Source organism: Melopsittacus undulatus, chromosome 9, assembly GCF_012275295.1.
Source record: "Melopsittacus undulatus isolate bMelUnd1 chromosome 9, bMelUnd1.mat.Z, whole genome shotgun sequence".
Classification (NCBI taxonomy): domain Eukaryota; kingdom Metazoa; phylum Chordata; class Aves; order Psittaciformes; family Psittaculidae; genus Melopsittacus; species Melopsittacus undulatus.
This window is the reverse complement of record NC_047535.1, coordinates 39191653-39216687: the sequence shown is the minus strand read 5'-3', so window position 1 is coordinate 39216687 and position 25035 is coordinate 39191653. Positions and strand designations below refer to the sequence as shown.

Genomic DNA, 25035 nt, shown 5'->3' with positions numbered 1-25035 from the left:
GACCGCCGTTACCATGGACACCGGGGGGGCGTGTCCCCGGTGCGCGGAAGCGGAAGGGGGCGGAGGTTCCGGCGCTCCGCGGGCGGCCATGTTGGAGCGGCGGTCGCGGCGCAGCGGCGGGTCTGGCGGCGGCCGGTAGGTTGAAGCCGGCGGTGCCCGGGCCCCGCGCTCCCGGGCGGGGGCGCTGCGGAGCCGGCGGCCCCGGGCACTGGGGGCGGAGCCGCGGAGCTCCGCCCCGGCCCCCGCCTCCTCCTCCCCTCCTCACCTCAGGCCCCGGCCGTTGCGGGCCGCACCCGCTGTGTGCACCAAGCACGTCCCCGCAGCACCGGGCAGCGCGGATCGACCCTCGCCGCGTTCCCTCCGGCCTCCGTGCTACCGGTGGCTCGTCCGGACCGGGCCTGGGGATGGGGGGGTGCGGGACAGGCGCTCGGGAACGGGCATCGCCTCCGCCGCGGGGGTCATGGGTAGAGGCTGCTTCCCCCGGTCCCCCCAGCCCGGAGCACCGTGGCAGTGACCGCGGGGCCCGTCCCTAGAGCTCGGTGCCGGCACAGCCAGGCCTTAACCCCGTGCTGGTACCGTGGCCCCATGGAGCTGCACCAGGGCACGGGCTCCGGTAGTGGCTCAGGTGAGGGCTCTCGGTGTTGGGTGGACATCGGGGCTGAGCCTGCTCGTGGGCAGCTTCGCTCCAGCTGCAGCTTGGGCTGCACAAAACACGACCGAGCGGATTGATGCTGAGGGCTCCTGTCCCCGTGGGTGTCACAGCCGCAGTGTCCAACATCTGAGTGTCCCTTATGGTGTCCCAGCTGCTGCTGAAGAAGATCCGTTCTGCAGCCCGTTGTTCCTTGTGCTTCTTCCTCCCTACCAGATCAGGATTAAGCTTTACACCCTGCTGGCTTCGCCTGTTCCCTGTGGAGGTGGCAAATCTCACCTCGGGCTGTGACACCGGCCGCGGCTCCGTTGGTTCCCTGCCTGCCTGCCTCTGCTGTGGGAGATTCCCTGCGTTATCCTCCTCCAAATCCCTGTGACGTCCGCAGAGCACTTGACTGGGATTAGTGTGTCATGTGGAGGCTCTTACCCACTGCTGACCTGTGCCTCCCCTTCTGCCGCTCCTTTGGCTTCTGACCCTTCCCTGCCTGTGCCGCTGGTGGCCGCTCCAGGGCCGGTATTCCCGGAGGTCCGTGAGGAGCATTGGATATGATTTCTCTGCTTGGGCACTAAGTTTTCCATCACAGCTTTGTTGCCTGCACAGTTCCCTCTCTCACAGTGTCTCTGACACCTTCCCTGTTTCCCTAAAAGGGGTTTTCACCAAATCCTTGTTATTTTCAGAGGTTAACATTGAAACTGAAGATTTTATAACTTAAGTGGAGCTGGTGAGAGGGTCAGAGTCCTCCTGGGTGCATCTCTGGCCTCCTCTTCAGTGCCTCTTGTACATTTGAACCAATAACCAGCTCTTTTTCCCCAGGCAGGCAGCTGTGCAGTGCCCTGAGCGTGATCCCAGTGTTTTCCCTCAGGCCATTGTACACTTGGCCCTGGTGATGTGTGTTTCCTTCTCACCGCCCTGCTTGAGTTTCCTGCTTCCTGCTCCCTTGGCTGTGAGTGCCCCTGGATCAACACCAGTTTGCTGGGACAGCGAGTTGCAGACCGTTATTCAAACAAGAGAGCAGCAAGGAGTCGTGTTCCCTCACCACAGCCTTTGGCATCGAGAAAGCACAGCTGAAAGAGCCTCCAGCTCTCCTGTCAGGTCTCCAGGAGGATGCTGCAGCTTTGGCAGGGACTCAGGATCCATTTGTGAGCAGAATCTATTAGGAAGCTGGAAAACTGAATGTGATGCCAGTATAGATTTGAGGTGCTCAGGCTTGTTAGTGTTGGGATGGCTCCATCGTGGTGTTCTCAGTGAGGGTTCAGTTCTCAGGGCTGCTTTACCAAAGGAAAATGAGATCTGGTTACTCAGAGCTGGGGTGTGTCAAGCTCAAAGTGGGAACAAGCTGCAGAGTTTACTGCATTAACCATTGTAACCCTTTATCCTGGGCTGGGTTAGATGGGATTGCCTGAAATCCTGGTTTAGGGTTGAGGATATGTTCAGGATGATTTGGTTTTTCTCCAGAGAGAAATCAGTCACAGGATTTTCTTGATGATGCTTCTAACGTGGGTGATGCCTGGAATCTGACCTGATGGCTGTGAGTAGCCATACCTGGCTTAACAGTTTCAGGTCCCTGCTTAAAACCACGAGCTGCTATCAGTTGCTGTGAGCTAACTATCTTCTCTCTCCTTTTGAGGTGTCGAGAGTTGTTTTCCCAGTAATTTGGACCTTTCCAAAGCACCCTCTTGCCTAATGCCATGAATATTGCAGTGAACAATGTGGAAGAAAAAGCTGTCCATTCCTGGTCAAGAATTTCCTCTGCAGGACACAAGGTGCTGGAGGAAGCCCTCCGAGTCTTCAACCCCATGTCCAAGGACCTTTCGGACACAGAGACTCAGCTGGTGGCCTTCATCCAGAGCCTGAAGGAGGAGGGCTACCAGCCCACCATTCTGAGGAGTAAGGATGTGTACGGGTACAGCTCATGCACGGCAGACACGCCGACTCAGACAAAAGAGAGCAGTCCCCAGCACTGTGCCAGCACCACTAAGAGTCCAACCAGAAACACCACAGCCATGGCAAAGGTGCCCGCTGAGCCCACCAGTGTGCCAGTGAACTCTCTGAAAGTCTCCACTCAACCTGTCCCGAAAGGGGATTCCACAAATCTCCTCTTGAGCTCCTTGAAGCAGACAAAATCCAGGACGTCCAAGGCTGCAGCTGTGGGCTTCCCTACAAACATGTATCCTGATGTGTATCCAGCCATGAGACTGTCGGTGGTTCTGGAAGCTCTGGTGCCGCTGAAAGCCACCGCATCCTGTTTGGAGTCCAAGTACACAGGAGGGCGTCTTGGGATCTCGCCCTCGGATCTTAAACTGCTCAAGGCTTCGAGTCCCGCAAGGAAGTTTCCTTCGGGCAAAGCAGCCAAACTGACCAAGGGTAAGGGCTACAAGCGCTTGGTAAAGAAAGCACCGGATTCTGCCACCCTGGCTTTAAATCTCCTCAAGGGACCAAAGGGTGGAGTGCTGCAGGAGAGCAATGCTTGCAAAGCCTCGGGAGTCCTCAACGGGAGAGTCACAGGCAGCTCGTCCCAGGGCTGCACTGCAGCACCGCAGGCCAAGACCTTGAAAATCAAAGATAAAGGAGCTCTGGTGGGGAAAACAGAATGGAAGGACAACAGCACTTACCGGGAGGGCGCTGGGCAGAAGAAGAGAAGAGCCACAGAGGCGAGGGAAGCGCCACAGAGGAAGAAAGCAAATACCATTCCTGCCCGAAACAAACCTCGCCGGGCTCAGAGCACTTGGAACCTGCTGAAATTCCAGGCCATCAAGGTGGGCGACTCTTCCTCTGACGAGGAAGTGAGGAGGAGAGCACAGAAGATTCTTAGGGTCAACCTGTCCCCTGTGATCCGAATTCAGCCCTTGTCCCACGCTCACAGCGTCCCCTGAGGGTCTTCACTTTGTCACTTTCTCCTTTTGTAAGTAAGTAAATACGAGCCCAGCACCAGAGCGTGGAGAGGTTGGAGACTGGAGCTCTGGTGCCTGGGGGTGACCTGCTGACTGACCTGCAGACAGAGCAGCCTGCTCCTGTGCTCCTCCTGCCTCGTCTGCTCTGCAGAGCTGACTGCAGAAGCACAAGGACCCGTTGGGGATGGTGACACAAAGCCCTGCAGGTCGGAGGGCTGGCTTCCCACCTCAGGATGTGGCAGGCTGAGCTCTTGTGCAGGGGGAGGACACGGGACTTTCTCATGACATTGATGCACTGTGATATTGCTCTTTTTTCAAGCTGTACATTTACTGGGTTTATTTTGAGCAAATTTTATAACTTTATTATCTATATATCTATATATCCATATATGTGCACATGGCCCAGGAGCTGTGGGAAGATGCACTCCCTCCATCCCTCTGGGATTGGGTTTGATAGCTTTTGTTCCCCTTCAGCCAGTGTTTTGTTGGAAGGTGCCAGGATTTCTCTGTGATCCAGTGTTGTGACAGTTTGTTTTGGGCTCTGCTGAGCAGCTCCAAGGCAGACAGAGCTGTAGCCCCTTGTTTGCCTCCAGAAATGCCAAGCAATTTGGAGAATTATCAGCTCATCATTGACTCTAGTTTTAATCACGGTTTTGGTATTACCTCTGCATAGGGGGGAGTGTTATGGGACTGTTGCCTGCAATTCTCTAGGTGCCTCTTGTGTTTGTTGGTAGCAGAAGCTCTGAACTCGTGGTAGGGGTTTGCCTCCAAAGAGCGATTCCTCCTCAGCACCAGTGTTGTTCTGCTCTCCTGCACCCTGGGTGCAGCCATAGAACATGAACTGTGACTGTCAGAGCTGAAAGACTGGAGCTGGGAGCAGGAATTGTGTAGTGTCCTGCTCATCTTGTGACTGCATTGCTGTTGCTGGATGTTTCAGGAGCAGGTTCTAGGTAGAGAAGACACAAGCTGTATTTGAATGTATTAACTACATCCTGCTGTTCCCAGGGCTCGGTGGGATACTTGAGCCTGAATCAAAGCAGAAAAGCAAAAGATTTGACAGAATTGGTGCCAACATTTAAACAGATTGTTTCTCTCTGTCGGTTTGTGGGGGTGAAGCAGTAGGAGGGGAGATCAGCACCGTGTTGTGACGGGTGGCAGCTTTGCTGTGCCATCTGGGATGTTGTGAGAAGGTGTGTGCCAGGTGTGAAAGCTCCCAGAGCACAGGCTCTGCGCATCCCCAGGAGGAACTGTGGAACCTCCTGCACCGGGGGCATGCTGTGGGATGCTGTGGGATGCAGTCGGATGCTATGGGATGCTGTCGGATGCTGTATCATGAGAACACAGGCTGTGCGTTGGCAGAGGTCGGGTCTGCTCTCCACAGGGAGGGATCTGCGAGCTCTAGGAGGAGCATCACATTGGAGCAGTAGGTGCTGTCACTGTCACCTGGGAGGGACTGTCTCCAGTGAGATGATCTACACTGGGAGGTTGCAGAAGCAGAACCTGGTGGCTCGGAGAGAGGAGGCAGCATCAGGCCAGGCTCTGCAGCACTGGGCCAGTAATCCACTCACCAGCTCCAAATACCAGTTATCTGATCTAGTGATCTCTGTGGACATTGGCTGAAGGGATGAGCTCCCCTGGGAAGCCTCAGCTCCTCACATTCCAGCCTCTCCCTAGCACCTGGCTGCATTTCAGTTCTTTATAAGGGGTATCAGTGTCTGATCCTCATCTCAGAGAGGAAAACCTTGGCAGAGGGAGGAGAGAAGAGGTGGGTGAGTGTCCCAAGGCACAGCCAGGGTTCTCCCTCCTCACCCAGGTAGAGCAGGGTGGAGGTTCTCCCTCGGGGTCTGATTGCAGGCCCTGAATCCTCTGCTGGGGCTCTGTGTGGTTGTGCTGCGTCGCTGTCAGAGCTCATCCCTTGCAGTGGTTGGGACTGACCTGTGAATGCCGCTGGTTGGCTGTGGACGAGGAGGAAATATTTCCTTCTGTGGTTTGAAATGCCCTGGCAGGGAGTTCCGTGTCCCGACGTGGTGCTGGATGAACAGGAACCTTCTGTCACTGTTAACCAGCCAAAAATTGCTTTGTCCCTTTTGCTCCTGCTCCTTCAGACCTTTCTCATTCCCACGCTCCCAAATGCCAGGTCTGGAAGTCTTGCACTGCGGTTTCTCTTTTTGGCTGCTCCTGAGGAGTCCTGAGCTCCTGCCTGTGCTCTCGCTGCCTCCCAGGCTGCTCCGAGGCTTCCCTCTTCCCAGCCCCTTATAAGGACACCGAGAGCTGCCTCTGGAGCCTCTTCATGCAGCACAGACATCCCAGCCCGGGCTCTGGTGGGAAAACAACCCTGCATCAACCAGGCTGATTCGGGTTGAGCTTTCCCTCCAGCCTGAGCAGGAAGCTGAGCACCTGAGGCCATATCCCTCCTCTTCGTGGTGCCTCTTCCCCCAGCTGCACTGCTGCCTGCCTCCCCGCGCTCCTCCATCACCTCTTGCCTTTCACAGCTTGGGCTTTTGCCAGGCAGGGACTTGGCTTGTGCTGTTGCTTAACACATCCAACAGAACATCTTGCCTTAGTGCTGCCATGCCTTTCCCAGCACTGAGCTCAGTTCTGCGAATGCTTGTCGGCAATGTCCTTCCCAGGCCGGCAGCAAGAGGTGCTCTGCTCCACAGGGAGAGATGAGTATTAGAAACACTTCTGTGCCACTGAGGCTGCTGCAGGGGAAGCAAGCATCCCATTCAGTGCTCCAGGACTTGCCTATCATCAGTCCAGTCTCTTATCAGCCCTTCTGCATATCTTTTGACAGGCTGCAGGGCCCCATGCTACTGGGCAGCACTGGAGCTTGATTCTCTGCCCTCCTTATGCTTCCTCTTCCCCCTTGCAGGTAATTTGTTAACTTGGCTGGAAGGATTCCAGTCTAGATTCTAGATTCTTCTAGTGGAAGGTGTCCCATGGCAGGGGTTGGCACTGGATGTGCCTTAAGGTTCCTTCTAGCCCAAACCAGTCTGGGATTCTCTGATTGCAGCTTGTTATTCACAGATGAGCATTACAGGTGCCTGTATCCAGGAGCCTGTATACAGGAGCCTGGTGCCAATGTCATCAACTGCTGCCTGTCCAGTGCGGGCAGATGTGTGCCTGCAGCCTGTCAGTGGTTGGCTCCAGGGTCCTTCATCGCATGCCATAGTCTGGGTGCTCCTGAGTCCTGAACCTTCAACACCAATGTGCAAGAGGCTGCCTAAGACCTGGTCCAGCCAGAGCAATCCCTTCCACCCCATGTTACCCTGTGACAGCAGACTTGCCTTCCAGGGCCCTGTGCAGCAGGGCAGGGCACACAGAAACGCATTGCCTGGGGTGCTGTGGTCTCTGCTGCGTGCAGGTTGTTCAGACCTGTTTCTGTATTAGTCACTTTGAATTCATCCAAGTGCCTAACCTGGCCCGTGCTGTTCCTGGGCACCGTGACAGCTGAGAGAGCTTTGGAGGCTCTCTCAGGAATGCTCTCACTGCATGGATTTGTGCCACCATCACTTCTAGAAGCACTTCAGGCAGCGGTCAGAGGGCTGCTCATCCAACGGATGGTTTTGGGAATTGTTTGTCCTTTTATTCAGCTGCCAAGAACCACAAGTTTGTGCTTCGCCTCGACCAGACAAGGTCCTGGAGCTTCCTGCGTGCCTCAGATGTCCGTGGGGAGAGCAGCTCGCCCAGCAGGCGCTGGAGGGGAAGCTGACATCGGATACCACTTGAAATCACATTGTTAATCGGTAGCAGCGTTCTGAAGCTCATGTCCACTCTGATCACGTTTCACCATCTGCCACCGCTTGCACTTGGAGAAGTTTCTCCTTGGCCTCTTCCCTGCGAGCCAGCCAGTGTGGTGCTGCTGCTGTTCCCAGACTGGTTGGTTCCCCCCCTCCAGAGCCAGCTTGTACAGAATTCCTTAAGCACAGTAAGAAGGGATTATTTTGTTATTCCTGATTTGTAGCTTTGTTCCAGTGCGAGGAGGAGGAGTGCTTCCCTCGTACACCAGCAGCTCTTCTCCACCAGTGGAGCTGGTGAAAGACTCCCAGCTCCTGCTGTGTTTGGAGGGCTTTGGGGTTTGGGCTTGTGGACAGAATTTGGGCGCTTCCAGTTGACTTTTGCTATGTTCATGGCCAGACCTTAACCACATGGTGGAGGTGCAGCCACCCCAGTTGTTCTATCACTTTGGGTCCAAGTTCCCTGCACTATATGGGAGCTGGGCCTTTGACCGTAGCACAAAGGACGTGTGGGGATGCAGAGCAGGTTTGCGTCTCGTCTTCCCGGGAGCTGAGGATGGGAGGATCCTTGTTTTAACCATGGTTGGCAGGGTCGGTGCTGGGCTGTGTGAAGCACTTGCTGCTCAAGCAGGTTGGTTTGTGTGGAATCCACAGTTCTGGTTCACTCTTTGCTCCTGTGGTCAGGTAAGGACAGTGCCAGGAGCTGAGGTGGCCTCAGCTCTTCTGGGGGTACCTCACACCTTCCTGACAGTGCTGCAGCGCTTGGCTTTGGGTGCTGGATGGGCTGGCACCACCCGTGGAGAGGGCAGCAGGGCAGGCTGCTCCCAGGCCCTGGCGTTTGGGACTCTCATAGAGAGCACCAAGATCATGTTTCCCTCTTCTTGCAGCCCATTCCTGCTGTTGGGAAGGTGCCAGGGGCCTCGCTGGCTGGCGGAGCAGGGATCTGCCCCCAGGAGCCAGGAGAGCCGCCACTAGGGCAGGGTGCTGAGTGAAGGGGTGATGAGCAGGGTGTTGAGTGGAGCGGTGTCTGGATGTGTGACACGGGCAGCTTGGCCAGCTGCTGCCTCCAAAGCTGTGGTGCTAAGGCCGGACCCCCCTCTTCGCTTAGGAACACCAAGAGGATGTGGTGGCAAAGTGAGAAGCTGGGATCAGGGAAAACCAAAGACACCAGCAGCTTCTGCTTCTGCTGCAGCAGGAGATGTGCCAACAGGAGCCAGGTCTGCGGTGTGCCCTAGCCCTGCCTCCATTCCACCTGCTGCAGGAGCCCGTCCTGCCCTGCCCAGCAGCACTGCACAGGCTCTGGGGGGTGCCCTTTTGGGGCAGGTGCCTCCTCCCAGCCCTTGGCTTCTGTCCTTCATCGGTCACACAGACTGGCCCTGCTGGGGTGGCCGTGGGGAAGGTGAGAGATGCAGACCTGTACCCCTGGGACACCCTCAGGGGGGTAGCACTTCTCTGGTGAGCATCCCAAACACCTTCCCCTGGGGGGACAGTTAGACCTTGCCCTGGGGAGTCCCTTAAAGGCCTTATTATCACCTGGGGATCTCCTTGTCAACCCTTTCCCTCCCTGTGAGTGTCCCGTGATTCCCACACCAGGTGTGTGGTGCTGTTGTAAAGAGAAGGTGCTGCAAAATGCCTCCCCTGCTCCACCATCCTGCCTGCAATGGGATGGATGCGATGAGCATTGATGTTGTGGTGGGGACTCGCGGTGTGCGATGCCGTTCCCTCCTCCTGATTCCCGGTGCAGCATTCCCAAGGAGCAGTGTTTCCTGAGTAGAGCCACAGCAGCCGCTTTGAGCACTACAGGATCCTTCACCCTCATCTCTCCCAACCTTCGTCTCTAAGAGAGCCTCCTCCATGACCTGCTCAGGCTGGGACCGGTGCCGCTGGCACAGCTGCAGCATCCTCCAGCATTCCAGGATCCTGGGTGACATCCATGGAGCATCCCCTGCAGCCTATGGGAGGGCGAGGACCAGACTGTGATGTGGTGGATCTCCAACAAGTGACCATCTTGTTCTCGAGTGAACTTTTCCCTGTTCTCATTTGTTGGTGTAGAATGTTGCCGAAGCTATAGTCTATTTAATGTTGAGTCTGAGGCCGGGCTGCTCCACACTCCGTGTTGTGTCATTTGGAATGACATTGTTTAGTGGGAAGACAGTATTATTCCGCTCTTTGGAGGGAATGGGACAAGAAACAGACTGTCTTTTTCTTTTCTCTTAAATGAAGTGAACTTTTTGTTCTGAAGTCCTAGCAGGTGGCCAGCCCCTCAGTAAATGGTGCTCAGAACCACCCAGCGTGTCCGGCTTTTCTTTTGGCTCCCATGGAATGGCATCTCCCATGTGGGGTGTGCTCAGCTGCAGAGCACCGCTGCCTCTTCTCCCCAGCTCCCCCCAGAGAGGTTTGGGGTACCCAAGCCCCACTAAGGAATGCCTGACTCGGGATGGGAAGTGCTCCTAGTGCTGAACCGGTTTAAACTGGCATAAATCCGCATTCCAGGTTAGTTCCTGCCCACCCGCTGACTTCCCTCTGGATCCCATTCTCCAGCCGGGACACTGGCTGGTGAATTCAACAGAGGAGCCATTGTTCCCCCGTGGTGATCCGGATCCGGAGTGAGCCGTCGGTGCGCTGACCCGGCACTAACGGTGCTGGGATGGTGGCGCCGGTGCTGGAGCTCAGGGAGGGAAGCGGTTAAAGCAGCTCTGCAGGCAGTGCAGGATGTGCAGGGAAGCGCCCGCTGGGAGCACTGATGTCGTTCCAAGCACTACTGGCTGGGACTGAGGAGCTGCCCTGGGAGCTTGGGGGCTCTGCTGAGGGCTGTGGAGCCAGGGCTGGGGGATGCTCAGCAGCTGTGAAGCACTGGTGACAAGGGCGCTGGTGGCACATCGACCAGCACAGGTGCTCACAGGCATCCCATCTCCCACACATTCATCCCTGGGATCCCAGCTCCATGTGGGAATTGGCCTTCAGGGAAGGCCAGGACACCTCCGTTGTCGCTCAGGTCCCACTGAGGATCCCTCCCTTCCGCTTTTCCCTTGCTTCTCAAGGCTGCAGATCCTGTTACTGCCACCTTTATCAGGCCACTTCGGATCTCCTCAGAGCAGATAAGGGTTGCTTGGCCAAGATCCCTGTGCTACAGACACGATGTCCGGTGCTAATGGCTCTTTATCAGCGCATCCCCTGCCAGCTCTCACAGCCCAGGGGGTGGTGGAGCCACGCTGGGCACAGAGCTGCCCTTCCTCCGGGTTTCCCAGTGCCTGCAGAGAGCGCAGCCATAGGGAGCTGCCTGGGCTCTCCCACAGCTCCCCTTGTCCCACTGTGCTTTTGGGGTGTCCCTGGTGGCACCGCTTTGGCACCCCCATGGCCAGCAGCCAGAGGAGCTGCTGCTTTGCCTGCCCATGACCTTGCTGGCTGGTGGGCAGCCAGAGCATGGCCTTGGAGCAGGGAACACGCAGCTCCTCTTCCTTCCTTCGGCCTCGGCTAAGAAAAGGCACCATCACTGCATGACAGATCTCCATCCAGCCCAGCCACGGTGCAGGGCCATGCTCCCCAGTCCGAAGGATCCCATGGAGCACTGATCAGCACGGGGTAAGTGGGGCCCTGGCCTAGGGCACGGTGGTACCCATGGATCCAGGCAGCAGGGAGCAGGCTCCACGTGCGTGGGCATGGCAGCCCTGCAGGGATGCTGTGCAGGCTCCTGGCCAGCCAGGGCACAGGCCACCGCCGTGCCACCGGCTCCTACCTGGCCTGTGCCTCACCTTGGCTGAGGCTCGGTGTGGGCAGGTCCCTCCCTCGCCTGGCACAGCTTTGGAGGAGGAGACAGGCACCGGCTGCCCTCCTCCAGGAACAGCAGTGAGCCCGGCTAGAGCCAGCGGGGCCGAACTGGTCACGTCCAACCTGCCCAGCACTACTGGGGCACCACACACTTACCTGGCACCACAGGCCCCATGGGCACAGGTAGGAGCTGGTGGGGAGCCCTGTGTGCCATGGGCTGTGCCGTGCCCCACGACAGAGGCTGGGTGCCAGCACCCGGCACACAAGGAAGGGTCCTATGGGAGGAACAGGCTGGATCCTCCTGCTCCAGCACTGCCTGTCCCGGGGCTGGTGGTGCTGGACTTTGCCCATGGGGAGGGAGTGGGTCCTTAGGGACGGACATTCCCGGTTGGCAGCGCCTTGCCCGGGCGAGCTCCGTTGTGGCTCCACCCCAGAGCCAACCTGCGCCGGTGCTTCCAGCATGGCCCGTGTCCAGGTGGGACAGAACACGGAGCCGCAGGCCCTGGCTCGGCTCCATGGGCCAGTTCCCGGTGCCCATCCCACCCTGCGAGCCGCAGCAGGCACGTTCCTGCCGCGCTGTGCCGGGAGCCCCGGGAACGCGGCGCCGTCGGCTCCGCTGGCACACGAGGCTCCCCATTGTTCAGCACTGGGGCCCGCTCTGGTGCCCGGGGTGTGCCGGCGCTGCCGACGCCTGTCCGGGCGGGCAGCGGGGGCCTCCAGGCAGAAGGAATCGGCCCTGACATTCCCGTAGCCTGGAGACCGCCGTCCCTTTCAGCGGGCAGCCCATTTGAATAAGAATCACCGTGCACACGGGGAAGGGGGGCCCGCGCCATCCCATCCATCCCATCCCCGCCGCCGCTCGTCCCTGCCCGCCCAGCCCTTGCCCCTGGCCTTGGCCTCGCCGGATGCTGCAGGACAACAGGTACCAGGGGGGTTATGGGGCTGAGGGACCCCCGCACCACCACAGCAGGACCCCCAGCTTCGGGCTGGCTCCCGCATGGGGACACGAGAGATGCGTTTGGGCAGCCAGGCTGTGATCCAGCGGGTGGGAGCGGGCGGCACCGGCGGGCGAGGGAGCACAAAAGGCAGCTCCAGCCTAAAGGCAATAGCGGGAGCCCGGCCAGCGGGGGGGATGCTGCTGCCCGGACGGCTCCCGTGCCCCTGGCGCCCATCCCAGGCTGGCCCTGGGGACCCCCCAGGGATAACAGGGACACTGGGAGGGATGGATCTGCCCCGAGCAGGGCAGGATGGGGCAAGGCACAGCCCGTGTGGGGTCTGGGGGTGCAGGAATGGCCGTGTGCCTGGGTCTGGGTGCGGGGATGGGGCACGGCCATGGGGGTGATCACACCACGCTACACTGGGAGACTTGGGAACCCAACTTCCCCACCGGATCCCACTTCCCAGTGCTGTGCCTGGGGTGCACCTCCATGCTGGAGCTGGGAGAAGCCAGGCAGCAGTTGCCATACCCCATTGGCATGCCCTATACACCACCATAGTGTCTCTGTGTTCCCCCTAGGCAGAGCCTGTGGCTGCCCATGGATCTCTTGGCGCTCATTCTCCTCCTGGGTAAGCACCAAGCATGGCTGAACACCCCATGTACCCCGGTGTGGTGGTGCAGGGACCCCAGCCCAGACGCTCCCTGGCCCTGATGGCCACAAATCCCATTGGGAATCTGAGCCTTGCTGGGATTAGCGAGCTCCTGACCCAGCTGCCGACTGCCCCCGGCACCGCGCGGCATCCCCCGGTCACGAGGCCGCGGCGCTGCTGCCAGCACCTTTCCGGATCATGGAGCTTCGTGCCGCATCAGTGGGTTGGGATGTGGGGCCAGGCCGGGATGGGGCAGCCGGGGCTGGGAGGGTGCTGGGTAGCATCAGGGTGCACAGACAGGAGGTACCCTATGTCCTTGTGCTCTCTGCAGTGGGGATAGCACTGGTGTGGGCTCAGCAGGAGCCTGACCCCAGCCACGGATGTGCCCGCGGGAGCTGCTACCCGGCCACTGGGAACCTGCTGGTGGGAAGAGCCTCTCGCCTGAGCGCCACGTCCACGTGTGGGATGCAGGGACCGCAGGAGTACTGCATCGTCAGCCACCTGCAGGTGAGGCCCTGCACGGCTCCAGCATGGCTTTGGCACTGCTGGGGCCTGGGAACCCACCCAACGGTGCTGCTCCCGGTGCAGGACTCGGAGAAATGCTTCACCTGCGACTCGCGGGACCCATCCCTGCCCCAGAGCCACCGCATCGAGAACGTCATCTTCCTGAGCGGCCCCAGCGCCAGGCGGACGTGGTGGCAGTCTGAGAACGGTGTGTCCATGGGGGCAGCGGCCTCAGGGCTGCAGCTGTGTGCCGTGCCTTGGGGCTGCATGGCCACGGGACCCTTGGCCATTCACCTCTGTGGCATCCCCAGGCATGGAGCACGTCAGCATCCAGCTGGACCTGGAGGCCGAGTTCCACTTCACACACCTCATCATGAAGTTTAAGGTGGGTATCAGTACCTTCTGATGGGATGGGATGGGATGGACCCAGGTCCATGCTGTGTATCCTGCAGACATTCCGGCCCGCAGCCATGCTGGTGGAGCGCTCAGCTGACTTCGGGCGCAGCTGGAAGGTCTATCGATACTTCGCCTACAACTGCTCCAAGCTCTTCCCTGGCATTCCCGATCAGCCCTCGGGGCTGGTGGATGAGGTGCTGTGTGACCAGCGCTACTCCGAGATTGAGCCCTCCAGCCATGGGGAGGTGTGTGGGTACAGAGGGTGTCTATGGGGTGCTGGGTGTCTGTGGGGTCTGGGATCACCCACTCCTTCCTCCTCCCAGGTCATCTTCAAGGTGCTGGACCCCTCCATCCCAGTGGCGGATCCCTACAGCCGGGACATCCAGGGTGCGTGTCCAGGGGGTGCCAGTGTTGGTGGGTGCCAGGGTGGGTGCTGATGGTGCCACCGATCCCCCCCAGACCTGCTGCGCGTCACCAACCTGCGCGTGAACCTCACCAAGCTGCACACGCTGGGGGACAACCTGCTGGACACGCGGCAGGAGGTGCTGCACAAGTACTACTATGCTGTGGATGAGCTGGTGCTGCGCGGGAGCTGCTTCTGCCATGGACACGCTGCCCAGTGTGCGCCGGCACCCGGTGCCCCAGCGACTGCAGCACCCGGCATGGTGAGGTGCACACAGCCCCGGTGCTGTGCCCGTGCGATGCTGTGGCCGTGCTGAGGGGGGTGCTCGCCCCAACAGGTCCATGGGCGCTGTGTCTGCGAGCACCACACACAAGGACTGAACTGTGAGCGCTGTGAGGACTTCTACCATGACCTGCCCTGGCGCCCGGCCGAGGGCTCCAGCACCAACGCCTGCCGCCGTGAGTGCCACACATGGGCTTGGGGTCCCATGTGCTGGGTTGGGGCCATGGGCGTCCTGCATGTTGTGTGTGGAGGGTTCAGCATCCTGGGGGCCATGGCTTGGGGTTGGGAGTTGAGGGTCCCACGTGTGATGCTGGGGTTTGGGTGTTTTGGGTGCATCCAATCAGATGTGGTGCTGAAGGTTCTGCAGGCTGTGGTTTGAGGGGCTGGGATGAGGAGCTGCATCCCCATGGTTGGGGTTTGGGTACCACATGCTGTACCATGGTACCATCCCTGCAGGCTGCGACTGCAACGAGCACTCCCAGCGCTGCCACTTCGACATGGCCGTCTTCCTGGCCACCGGCAACACCAGCGGGGCCGTGTGTGACAGCTGCCAGCACAACACCATGGGCCGGCGCTGCCACCTCTGCAAACCCTTCTACTACCGGCACCCGCGCTCCGACATCCGCGCCCCCACTGCCTGCGCCCGTGAGTGCCATGGGACAGCAGACCCACAGGTCCCAGTGCCGTCAGCCCTGCCCCACACCTCCCCATGGCCTCTTTCTGTCCCGGCAGCCTGTGACTGTGACCCCGCGGGCTCACTGGATGGAGGGGCCTGTGATGGGCACACGGATGTGGCACTGGGAATGATCGCGGGGCAGTGCCGCTGCAAGGAGAACGTGGCCGGTCCCCGCTGCGACCGCTGCCGGCACGGTGCCTATGGGCTCAGCCATGGAGACCCCCAGGGATGCCAGCGTGAGCGGGGACACGGATGGGCAGGGCAGGATGATGGGTGGAGGATGTGGGATGGAGCGATGACTGAGGGATGGGGATGGAGAGATGTGGGATGGATGAGGGGTGGTGATACAGGGATGGGGATAGAGGGTTGTGGAATGATGTGGGATGCAGGGATATGGGAGGAAGGGCTGTTGATGGAGGGATGATGGAAGGATGTAGATTGATGGATGTGGGATGGAGAGATGGGGATGAAAGGATGATGGAGGGTTGGTTATGGAGAGATGAAGATGGAGAGGTAGAAGGATATGGAATGGAGGGATGTGGAATTAAGGGATGGTGTTGGAGGGATGTGGGAAGAAGGGATGGAAATAGAGGAACGTGGAATGGAGAGATGGAGATGAAGGAATTGTGACGGTGAGATGGGGGTGGAGGAGTGAGGGATGGAAGGATGTGGGTTGGGGAGGGAGGGCCATGAAGGCTGTGGGCTGCTGTCCTGCATGCAGCCACTCACATGTGGGTCCCTATGTGTGGGGGGCAGCATGCAGGTGTGACCCACGGGGCACGGTGGCCGGCAGCTCCCCCTGTGACCCCATTAGTGGGGACTGCTACTGCAAACGCTTCGTGGCCGGGCGCTCGTGCAGCCAGTGTGTGGTGAGTGCCACAGCCTGCCCCATAGCTGCCCCATAGCCTGCCCTATAGCTTGCCTCACAGCCTGCCCCACACCATCCCCCTTCTCACTGCAGCCTGAGTTCTGGGGCCTGAGCTACGATGTGGGGGGCTGCCGGCCCTGTGACTGTGACTTCGGGGGAGCCTACAGCAACCGGTGGGGCACGGGGATGGGGACATGGCTGGGGGTCAAGTATGGGGTGAGGGAGGGATGGGGGCATCATTGAATGGATGGGGACAGGGATGTGGAGACAGAGGAGACTGAGATGTTGGGGTGGAAGGAGGGATTCCCCTTCCCAGAGATGGAGGGATGGGGACAGGGATGGAAGCAGGGATGGCTGAAGACCAAGCTAGGTAAAAGGACAGAGAGGGACAGGACGGTCACCCCCAGGTGCTCCATGGAGGATGGGGCCTGTCCCTGCCGTCCCCACCTCATGGGGCGTCAGTGTGACCAGGTGCAGCCTGGCTTCTTCTGCGCCCCCCTTGACTACTACACCTATGAGGCCGAGCAGGCCACTGGGCACAGCCATGGCCATGGCCAGCTCCCGGTGAGTATCCTTGGGGGGGGTTCCTGTACCCCCAACCTGGGCTGTCCCCATCCACATTCACCCATTCCAACCCTGTCCCCATAGGGTGCCATACGTGCAGAAGCTCCCCAGGACTGCCTGGAGTACGACCCTGGGGAGCCGGGGGCACGGAGGGGCCGCCCGCGGCATCAACGCAGCCCCCCCCGTGGCCCCCATCCCCGCAGTGCCCCATGGCGCAGCCGGCAGCAGCCCCCCAGGGTGAGCCCCATGGGCTGTGGGGCACAGAGGGGTGGCCGGTGGCAGTGGGGCTGAGCTGTGCCTGTGCTCTGCAGCCGGACGTGGAGGAGGTGGTGCGGGATGGCACCGCACGCATGGTGACCTGGACGGGCTCTGGGTTCGCCCGGGTGCGGGATGGAGCTGGGCTGACGTTCCGTGTGGACAACGTGCCCTATCCCATGGACTATGAGCTGCTGGTGCGCTATGAGCCGGAGGTGAGTGCAGCCATGGGCACAGTGTGTATGGCACAGCACGGCACGGCTCTGATGGTGCCTTGCCTGTTGTTGCAGTCGGCTGAGGACTGGGAGGCTGTGGTCAGTGTCAGCTCCCAGGTGCTGCCCACCAGCCCTCGCTGCGGGAACCTGCTGCCCTCCGAGCAGATGTACCGTGAGAGCCTGCCCCACAGCCAGAGGTGAGGATGGGATGGGTTTGATGGGATGGGGTGGGGATGGGGACAAGGACAGCGCTGTCACATCCCAGAACTGAGGATGAGGATGAGACACATCATACCACATAGGTGAGGAGGGATGGGGACAGGGACAAGGAAGGTGCTATCCCCTGATCATCCCCATGGTCCTCTTGTGCCCGTGCCCAACACCTGCCTCTGCACAGGTACGTGCTGCTGTCCCGGCCCTTCTGCTTCGAGCCCAGCACCCCCTATGAGGTGACCATGAGGCTGCAACGGGCTGGTGTCACCCAGCGCCATCCCAGTGCCTTCATCCTCATTGACTCGGTGAGGGGAGGTCCTGCTGTGCCCCTTGGCAGGGGGGAGTGAGGGGCAGGGATGGGGATGATGGGCGTGAGTGGGCAGTGACCCTTGTCTAGGGTCATGAGGTGGAGATGGAGTGGGAATGGGGATGGGATGGAACTAGGGAAAGAGGATGGGATGGGAAAGGGGATAAAAATGGGGATGGGATGGGGATGAAGTATAATGGGGATGGGATGGGGATGAAGTATAATGGGAATGAGGATGGGATGGAGAAGGGGACAGGGATGGAATGGAATAGAATGGAGAAGGGGATGGGGTGGGAAAGGTGAATGGGAATACGGATGGGGATAGGACAGGAATGGGGATAAGGATAGGATGGAGAAGGAGATGGAGTTGGAGATGGGAATGAGTACGGGGATGGCAATGGAATGGAGAAGGGGATGGAGATGGGAATGGGATGGGGACAGGATATCAATGGGGCAGGGGACATTAACGGAGTTGGGGTTGGCCTTGGGGATGTCAATGGCGATAGGGAAGCCTGTGGGGACATCAACTTGTGTGGGAGCATCAATGGAGATGGTGCTGTTGATGGGGCTGGGGCGGCCAAGCCCCCCTGGCAGCAGGGGCAGGGTCCCACATGGGGGTGATCCCATGCCCCCATCCCACCCCCTGTCCCCTCCCGGTGCAGCTCGTGCTGCTGCCGCGGGTGCTGGAGCTGCCGGGGCTGCACGGAGCCGAGGCTGCACCGCGGCTGGAGGAGCTGGAGCGGTACCGGTGCCTGGAGGTGTTCCGCATGGCCCCCCCGGCCGCCCTGGCGCAGGCCTGTGCCCGCCTGCTCTGCAGCGTGTCCGCCCTGATGCACGGCGGGGCCCTGCGTGAGTGTGGGGCCGTGGGGCTGGCGGGGCAGGGGCAGGAGCAGGGGCAGGGCAGGGGCAGGGGCAGGGCAGCCCCAGCCTCACCCGTCCCCTTCCCTGCAGCCTGCAGGTGTGACCCACAGGGCTCCCGCAGCAGCGAGTGCCAGCCCCAGGGTGGGCAGTGCCAGTGCAAGCCGCACGTCGTCGGCCGGCGCTGCGACCGCTGTGCCCCCGGCAGCTACGGGTTCGGGCCGCTGGGCTGCAGCCGTGAGTAGGGGGGTCTGTGCTGGCAGGCAGCCCTGAGCCCCCCTGTCTGTGCAGCTGCAGAGCTGTCTGCAGGGTCACTTGTCTGTCTGTCCATCTGTCCATGCATGTGTTGATCTCAGCCCTGCTGTCCTGCCTAAGTGTTGGGTCCTGGTTCCCCTTCTGCCCATCCATCCATCCACCCATCCATCCTGCACTGACTCTGCTGTCCATCCACCGATCCATCTGCCACCCATGTGTCCCCACGAGCCCTCCTATCATGTAGCCTATGGGTTGGGCATGCAATGGGTGCTGCTCTCCTGTCTGTCTCTCCCTGTGTCCCCGCACCATGAGCTGACCCATCCCTGCTGTCCTGCAGCCTGTGCCTGCTCTGCAGAGGGCTCGGTGTCCCAGCTGTGTGATGCAGTGAGCGGGCAGTGCCAGTGCCAGCCCAGTGCCGTGGGCCGGCGCTGTGACCAGTGCCAGCCCGGCCACTGGGGCTTCCCGTCCTGCCGGCCCTGCCAGTGCAATGGGCATGCAGAGGAGTGCGACCCGCACACGGGCAGCTGCCTGCACTGCCGCGACCACACCGACGGCCGGCACTGCGAGAGGTGAGCACAGGGAACAGTGTGGTGTGGGGTGGGATAGGTACAATTGGATGGGATAGGGTGGAATATGATGCTATGGGATATGATGGATAGGATGTGTAGGGATGGGTAGGGATGGGATGGATATGATGGGGTTGCAATATGATGGAAAATGATGGTTTGGGATATGATGGGGTGCGATAGGATGGAATATGATGGTATGGGATGTGATGGGATGGATGGGTCAGGATGGGATATGATGGGATATGATGGTATGGGACATGGAAGTGATGGGATGGTTGAATGGGATAAGATGGGATGAATGAGATGTGGTGGGTATGATGGGGATGGAATATGATGGTATGGGATACGATGGGATGGATGGGATGAGACGGAATCTGATGGCATGGCATGGATGAGATGGTGTGGGATGTTGGTATGGGATATGATGGACAAGATGGACCCCTGGTGACCCCTCATCCTTGCAGGTGCCGGGACGGTTACTATGGGGACCCGGTGCTGGGCTCAGGGCAGCAGTGCCGGCCCTGCCCCTGCCCTGGCTACCCTGGTACACGGCACTACCATGGGAGCGCCTGCCACGCTGACCAGGAGACCCACCACATCATCTGCCTCTGCACGCCTGGATACACGGGTGAGGGGCAGAGCAGGACTCCCTCCAGCACAAGGGCTGCAGGACCCCAGCACCCACAGTCTCCATCCATCCATCCATCCATCCATCCATCCATCCATCCATCCATCCACTCACTCATCCACCCATCCGTCCATCCATCCATCCATCCATCCACCCACCCATCCATCCATCCATCCATCCTCCCATTGCTACAGGTCCCCGCTGCGACCGCTGCTCCCCGGGATACTTCGGAGCACCGGAGACAGAGGGAGGTGTGTGCCGGCCCTGCCAGTGCAACAACAACATCGACACCAGTGACCCAGGCGCCTGTGACCCCCGCACCGGGCACTGCCTGCGCTGCCTGTACCACACCACCGGCCCCCGCTGCACCCTCTGCCAGCCCGGATACTACGGCAATGCCCTGCAACGCAGCTGCCGGCGTGAGCTGTGCTGGGATTTGGGGGTGGAGGGGAGGTTGGGGGGATGCAGGACCTTGGGATGAGGTTTGGGAGGGGGGATAATTGGGGTTGTGCAAGAGGCCTGGCCTGGGAAGGTTTTGTGGGTGTCTGAGGGTTTGAGGCTGGTGAGGTTTAGGAAGACAAACACCATTTAAGCAACCCATAATTCCATAGAGTTGTTTAGGTTGGAAAAGACCTTTAAGGTCATCCAACCATTAACCCAGCGCAGCCAAGTGTGGCACTAAACCATGTTTCTCAGTGCCACATCTATACATCTTTAAAACACCTCCAGGGATGTCAGTCCACCACTTGGGGCTGTTGGGGGGATTTGGTATGGGGTAGGGTCAGGGTTGGGGGGTGTTGGGGCTGTGCATGGGTTCAGGGCCAGGTGTGGGGGGTATCACCTGGGTTGTGGGTACAGGCTGAGCCCCATGTAGCTGCTCATTGCCCACAGGCTGCAGCTGTGACCCAAAGGGAACCCTGGCCTCCCACTGCACCACCGACTCCTGTGCCTGTGACCGTGGCACCGGCGCCTGTGCCTGTCGGCCCAACGTGGTGGGCAAGAGCTGTGACCGCTGCGCACCCCACTTCTGGAGCCTGGGGGGGCCGGGGGGGTGTGAGCCCTGCGGATGCCACCCCACGCACTCCCTGCACCCTGCCTGCGATGCGGTGAGACCCCCACACCCTGCATGGCCCCACTGCCCTCCCGGTGCCTGGTGAGCTGCCTGGCTCTGGTGCCTGGCTCTGGTGCCATACCACCACTCACTGCAGGTGACGGGGCAGTGCCAGTGCCGGCCTGGCTTCGGGGGCCGTGTCTGCTCCCAGTGCCAGGAGCATCACTGGGGAGACCCCGAGCAGGAATGCCGAGGTGACTGGGGACATGCTGGGTGCTTGGTGGGACTCTTGGGGTGACCGTGGGGACATGGACACCTTGAAGACACAATGGAATGCTGGGGGCATGGTAGACCCTGGGGATATGGTGGGATTCTGGGGACATGGGGACCCTGAAGCTGTAGGGGAATGCTGGGGACATGGTAGACCCTATGGACATGGTGGGCCCCTGGGGACACAGAGGACTTGGGCGTCCCTGAGTACATGGTGGGACTGTGGGGACACAGAAGACTTTGGGAACATGGTGGGACCCTTCTGGATATGGGGGACCCTGGAGTGTAGTGGGATGCTGGGATATGGGTGGGACCCTGGGGACATGGAGGACTCAGAGGATGCTGAGTACATAGTGGGGCTCTTGGGACACAGGGGACTCTGGAGACACAGGGCATTACATTGGGATGCTGGGATCGCTGTGGGGTGACCAGGACACACCACTGCCTTCCTCCACAGCCTGTGCCTGCGAGCCGCTGGGCGCTGAGAGCCTGCAGTGCGAGCAGGCCAGCGGGCAGTGCCAGTGCCGGCCGGGCTTCAGTGGGCAGCGCTGCGACCGCTGCCAGCGCGGCTTCCAGGAGGTGTTCCCACAGTGCTCACCCTGCCACCCCTGCTTCGGGCACTGGGATCCGGCCCTGGGCCTCCTGCAGGACAGGCTGCAGAGCCTCAGGGAGCAGGCACGGGCGCTGCGGGATGGGGGGGCCCTGTCCCCGCTCAGCCCCCACCGCCTGCGGGAGCTGCAGGAGGCACTGGGGCGAGTGGAGCAGCTGCTGGGTGAGGGGGGCAGCGCTGGAGGACCCCTCCTCGATGCGCTGCCGGAGCGGCTGGATGGCACCAGGCAAGTGGGTGCAATAGGCTATGGTAAAGGGACTCCGATGTGGTCACCCGAAAGGCTTTAACACCTCTCTGCCCCCTCAAAGGACGGAGCTGGATGACTTCTGGAAGCAGCTCCAAGAGCTAGAGCAACATCTGGATCAGCTGGCTCAGGCAGATGTGCAGCACCACGACCGGATAGCTGTGCTGAGCCGCAAGCTGGGGGGTCTCAACCAAACTGCTTCCCACCTCCAAACCCTCCTCAGCACCGTCTCGGCAGCCGGATTCAGTGGTAAGAGCATCTGGTGAGGACTGGGGGGGTTCGGTGGCACCCACCCAGCCAAACCCTGATCCTGGTACCCACAGAGTCCTACCGCAGCATCCTGGCATCGGCAGAGGGCTCACGGGTGGCAGAGGCGGTGGCCAATGGCACTGCTGGTGAGGTGGCCGCGGCGCAGGCCACGCGGCGGGCGGCAGAGCGGGTGCTACGGCAGAGGGGAGATGCGTTCCGCCGGGGCACCGCCGCCGCGCGCAGATCCCTGCAAGAGGCTCAGAAACGGGTGATGGGGCTCAGCGCTGCAGGGGTCAATGAGAAGGTGAGAGTGGGGCCAGTGAGGGCACGAAGAGGTGAATGGGATCCATGGGGATCTCCCCACATGTGGTGTGTTGAGTTGCCATCTCCACCACTGGTATCACCGTAGATTTGTGGGGCACCTGGGGACCGCAGGTGCGAGCAAGCACCCTGTGGAGGAGCCTTGTGCCGGGATGATGCGGGGATGCGGCACTGCGGTGGCACAGAGTGCATGGGAGCACTGCCTGTCTCGGCTCGAGCCCTGAGCCGTGCCCGTAATGCATCGCAGCAGCTGGAGGTGGCACTGGGGCAGCTGGGTGTCGTGGCACAGAAGGTAGGGTTGGTGGCTCCATGGCACTTTGCAGGGATCCCTTTGTGTTCCCTTTGCATGTTCTCCTTTCTGTGGCACTTTGTATGTTCCCTTGTGCATCCTGCTTGTTCATGTCCCCAGGCATGTCATAGACATGGACAGTCCCAGACTGGTTTGTGTTGGAATTGACCTTAAAGCTCCTCCAGCTCCAACCCCTGCCACAGGCAGGGACCCCTTCCACTGGAGCAGCTGCTCCAAGCCCCTGTGTCCAACCTGGCCTTGAGCACTGCCAGGGATGGGGCAGCCACAGCTTCTCTGGGCACCCTGTGCCAGCGCCTCAGCACCCTCACAGGGAAGAGTTTTTCCCTTATCTAGTCTCAATCTCCACTCTGTCAGTTTAAAGCCATCCCCCCTTGTCCTGTCACTGCATGTCTTTGTAAAACATCCCTGTTATGCCCCTTTGAAGATACCTCTTATGCCACTTGTATGCCCCCTTGGCCCACTGCTGCACTCCCATGCCTCCTTGTGCCCTCTTTGCGCACCCCACTACACCCCCTTGTGTGCCCCCATCTTGCCCCGCACATACCCCTGCTCACCCCCCCATGCCCACCCCATGTCCCACAGACACAGGAGGTGCAGGAGCTGGCACGGGGTGCACGGAGCCGGGCAGAGGAGGCCCTGGGGCGCTCACAGGCTGCCCGCAGCCAGGCAGAGAAGGCGACAGCCCAGCTGAGGGACTTCATCCGCCGAATCAAGGCCTTCCTGGCAGGTAGCACCAGCACTGGGTGGGCTCACGGACACAGTGGGGCTCAGTGCGCACCCTGAACCCACCCTATCCCTGTGTCCCCACAGAGGAGGGAGCTGACCCAGGCAGCATCGAGCTGGTGGCCCGGCAGGTGCTGAACATCTCCCTGCCCAGCAGCCCCAGGCGGATCCAGGAGCTGCTCCAGGAGATGCGGGAGAGCATCAGCCAGCTGGAAGGGGTGGATGTGGTGCTCAACAGCACGGCACAGGGGCTGGCTGTGGCACAGGGGCTGCTGGAACAAGGACGGGATGCCAGGCAAGTGGTAGGGGATATGTGGGGTGGCAGATTGTGGGGGCCCATCCCCTGTGCTGGCAAAGGCTGGAGCTGCTTGTGCCACTGCAGGGAGCGAGCAGAGGGTGTCAGGGATGAGCTGGTGGGTACACAGCGGGCGCTGGAAGTGGCACGGGCACAGGCGACAGCAGCAGGGAGTGCCTTGCAGAGCACCAGGGATGCCATCCAGGTGGCTGAGAGCAGAGCCAAGGAGGTGAGAGGTACTGGGGCTGCCAGCATGGAATGGCTGAGGGCTGAGGATGGTGCTTTGGGCATGCTGGGAGCAATGGGGTTGGTGCTGCTGTGGGAATGGGGTGAGTGCCATGGGGAGTGAGGCTGATGCCATGGGTACACCAAGGCTGGTGCCAGAGGGATGCAGATGGGGGTGTGCCAGGGTGGCAGGGCTGGCACCACAGTCACAACCAGTGCCTGTGCGTCCCCAGGCTGAGCGCAGGCTGCAGGCCCTGGAGGGGAAGGAGTCACGGGTGCAGAGGCGGCTGCAGGAGCTGGGGCAGAGCATCACCGCACTGCAGGAGCAGGACCAGGACACCCACCGGATGGTGCAGCAGGCCAAGGATGGGGCACAGCGGGCGACCGCCACTGCCGGGATGCTCAGCCAGGTGAGGCCCAGCCCTGCCATGGAGCACATGGTGACAATGGATGCTCAGCCTCACCGTGCCTGTGTGGCACCAGGACCTGGTGCAGGTGACGCAGCGCTACATGGTGCTGAAGACCCGGGTGAGCGCGCTGGATGGGGTGTCCGGCGGCGCCTTGCAGCGTGTGACACGGCTGACAGCCGAGGCACGGGACCTCCTGGACAAGGCCAGCACCAGCAAGAGGAAGCTGGAAGGTGAGGAAGAGTGTGTGGCAGGGGCATTGCCCACCCTCGTGGTCTCAGTGCCCACCTCCCCATGCACGTCTCCCCTTATCCCCTGGGGCTGGTTCCCCACGGGTGGAACATGGAGACATGGGAGGGGGGGGGGGGCTGAGCCCTGACCGTGCCCCCCATCCTGCAGAGCTGGAGCAGCACTTCGGGGCCAACGAGCGGGCAATGGCAGCGAAGGCAACGCGCCTGCAGGCTCTGGAGCAGCGGGTCTGGGGGCTGCTGGAGGAGATCCGGGAGAGAGCCAACGCTTATGCCACCTGCTAGGGAGCGGCGGCGGGACCGGGGACGGCCCTGGAGCATCCGCTCCGGCTCCCGCAGCCCCGCGGTCCCTTCCCCTCCGCGGGTTCTCGCAGCGCGGCCGCGCCTGCGAATAAAGCGCTGAGCAGCGGCTGTGTCCGGTGTCTGAGTCCCGCTCCCCGCTCCGGCCGCGATCCGC

The 25035-nt window shown here is 60.8% G+C and overlaps 2 protein-coding genes across 3 annotated transcripts; both read left to right on the top strand.

Moving 5' to 3' along the window:
* The first annotated feature begins 83 nt into the window (after positions 1-83).
* Positions 84-6575, top strand: CCDC71 (coiled-coil domain containing 71). 2 transcript variants are annotated; one of them, XM_034066054.1, is made up of 2 exons: positions 84-135; positions 2277-6575. In XM_034066054.1, the coding sequence occupies exon 2, from the start codon at positions 2338-2340 to the stop codon at positions 3520-3522; it is 1185 nt and encodes a 394-aa protein (XP_033921945.1). In that variant the 5' UTR covers positions 84-135; positions 2277-2337; the 3' UTR covers positions 3523-6575. The 2 variants fall into 2 exon arrangements, with proteins under 2 accessions (XP_033921945.1, XP_030898687.1); XM_031042827.2 differs by lacking the exon at positions 84-135 and adding an exon at positions 266-2177.
* Positions 6576-11153: 4578 nt separating this feature from the next.
* Positions 11154-24993, top strand: LOC115945313 (laminin subunit beta-4-like). The gene is made up of 36 exons (XM_034065907.1): positions 11154-11228; positions 11821-11967; positions 12562-12611; positions 12964-13139; positions 13221-13344; positions 13448-13521; positions 13589-13777; positions 13856-13919; positions 13992-14197; positions 14273-14393; positions 14674-14862; positions 14950-15129; positions 15650-15762; positions 15855-15934; positions 16169-16325; positions 16410-16562; positions 16637-16795; positions 16871-16992; positions 17193-17313; positions 17978-18164; positions 18267-18410; positions 18766-18997; positions 19462-19625; positions 19820-20044; positions 20517-20731; positions 20834-20930; positions 21404-21782; positions 21865-22049; positions 22124-22353; positions 22459-22662; positions 23263-23407; positions 23491-23698; positions 23786-23927; positions 24157-24333; positions 24407-24563; positions 24730-24993. The coding sequence occupies exons 2-36, from the start codon at positions 11951-11953 to the stop codon at positions 24861-24863; spliced, it is 5520 nt and encodes a 1839-aa protein (XP_033921798.1). The 5' UTR covers positions 11154-11228; positions 11821-11950; the 3' UTR covers positions 24864-24993.
* The last annotated feature ends 42 nt before the right edge of the window (positions 24994-25035 follow it).

What these genes read in the sequence shown, in the direction of transcription:
- CCDC71 (XM_034066054.1), top strand. Translation starts at nt 2,338, where the DNA reads ATGAATATTGCAGTGAACAATGTGGAAGAAAAAGCTGTCCATTCCTGG.
- LOC115945313 (XM_034065907.1), top strand. An exon ending in AGCCCTCCAGCCATGGGGAG is followed by an intron (nt 13,778 to 13,855) that starts GTGTGTGGGTAC and finishes TCCTCCTCCCAG; the next exon opens with GTCATCTTCAAGGTGCTGGA. An exon ending in CCTGCAACGCAGCTGCCGGC is followed by an intron (nt 20,045 to 20,516) that starts GTGAGCTGTGCT and finishes CATTGCCCACAG; the next exon opens with GCTGCAGCTGTGACCCAAAG.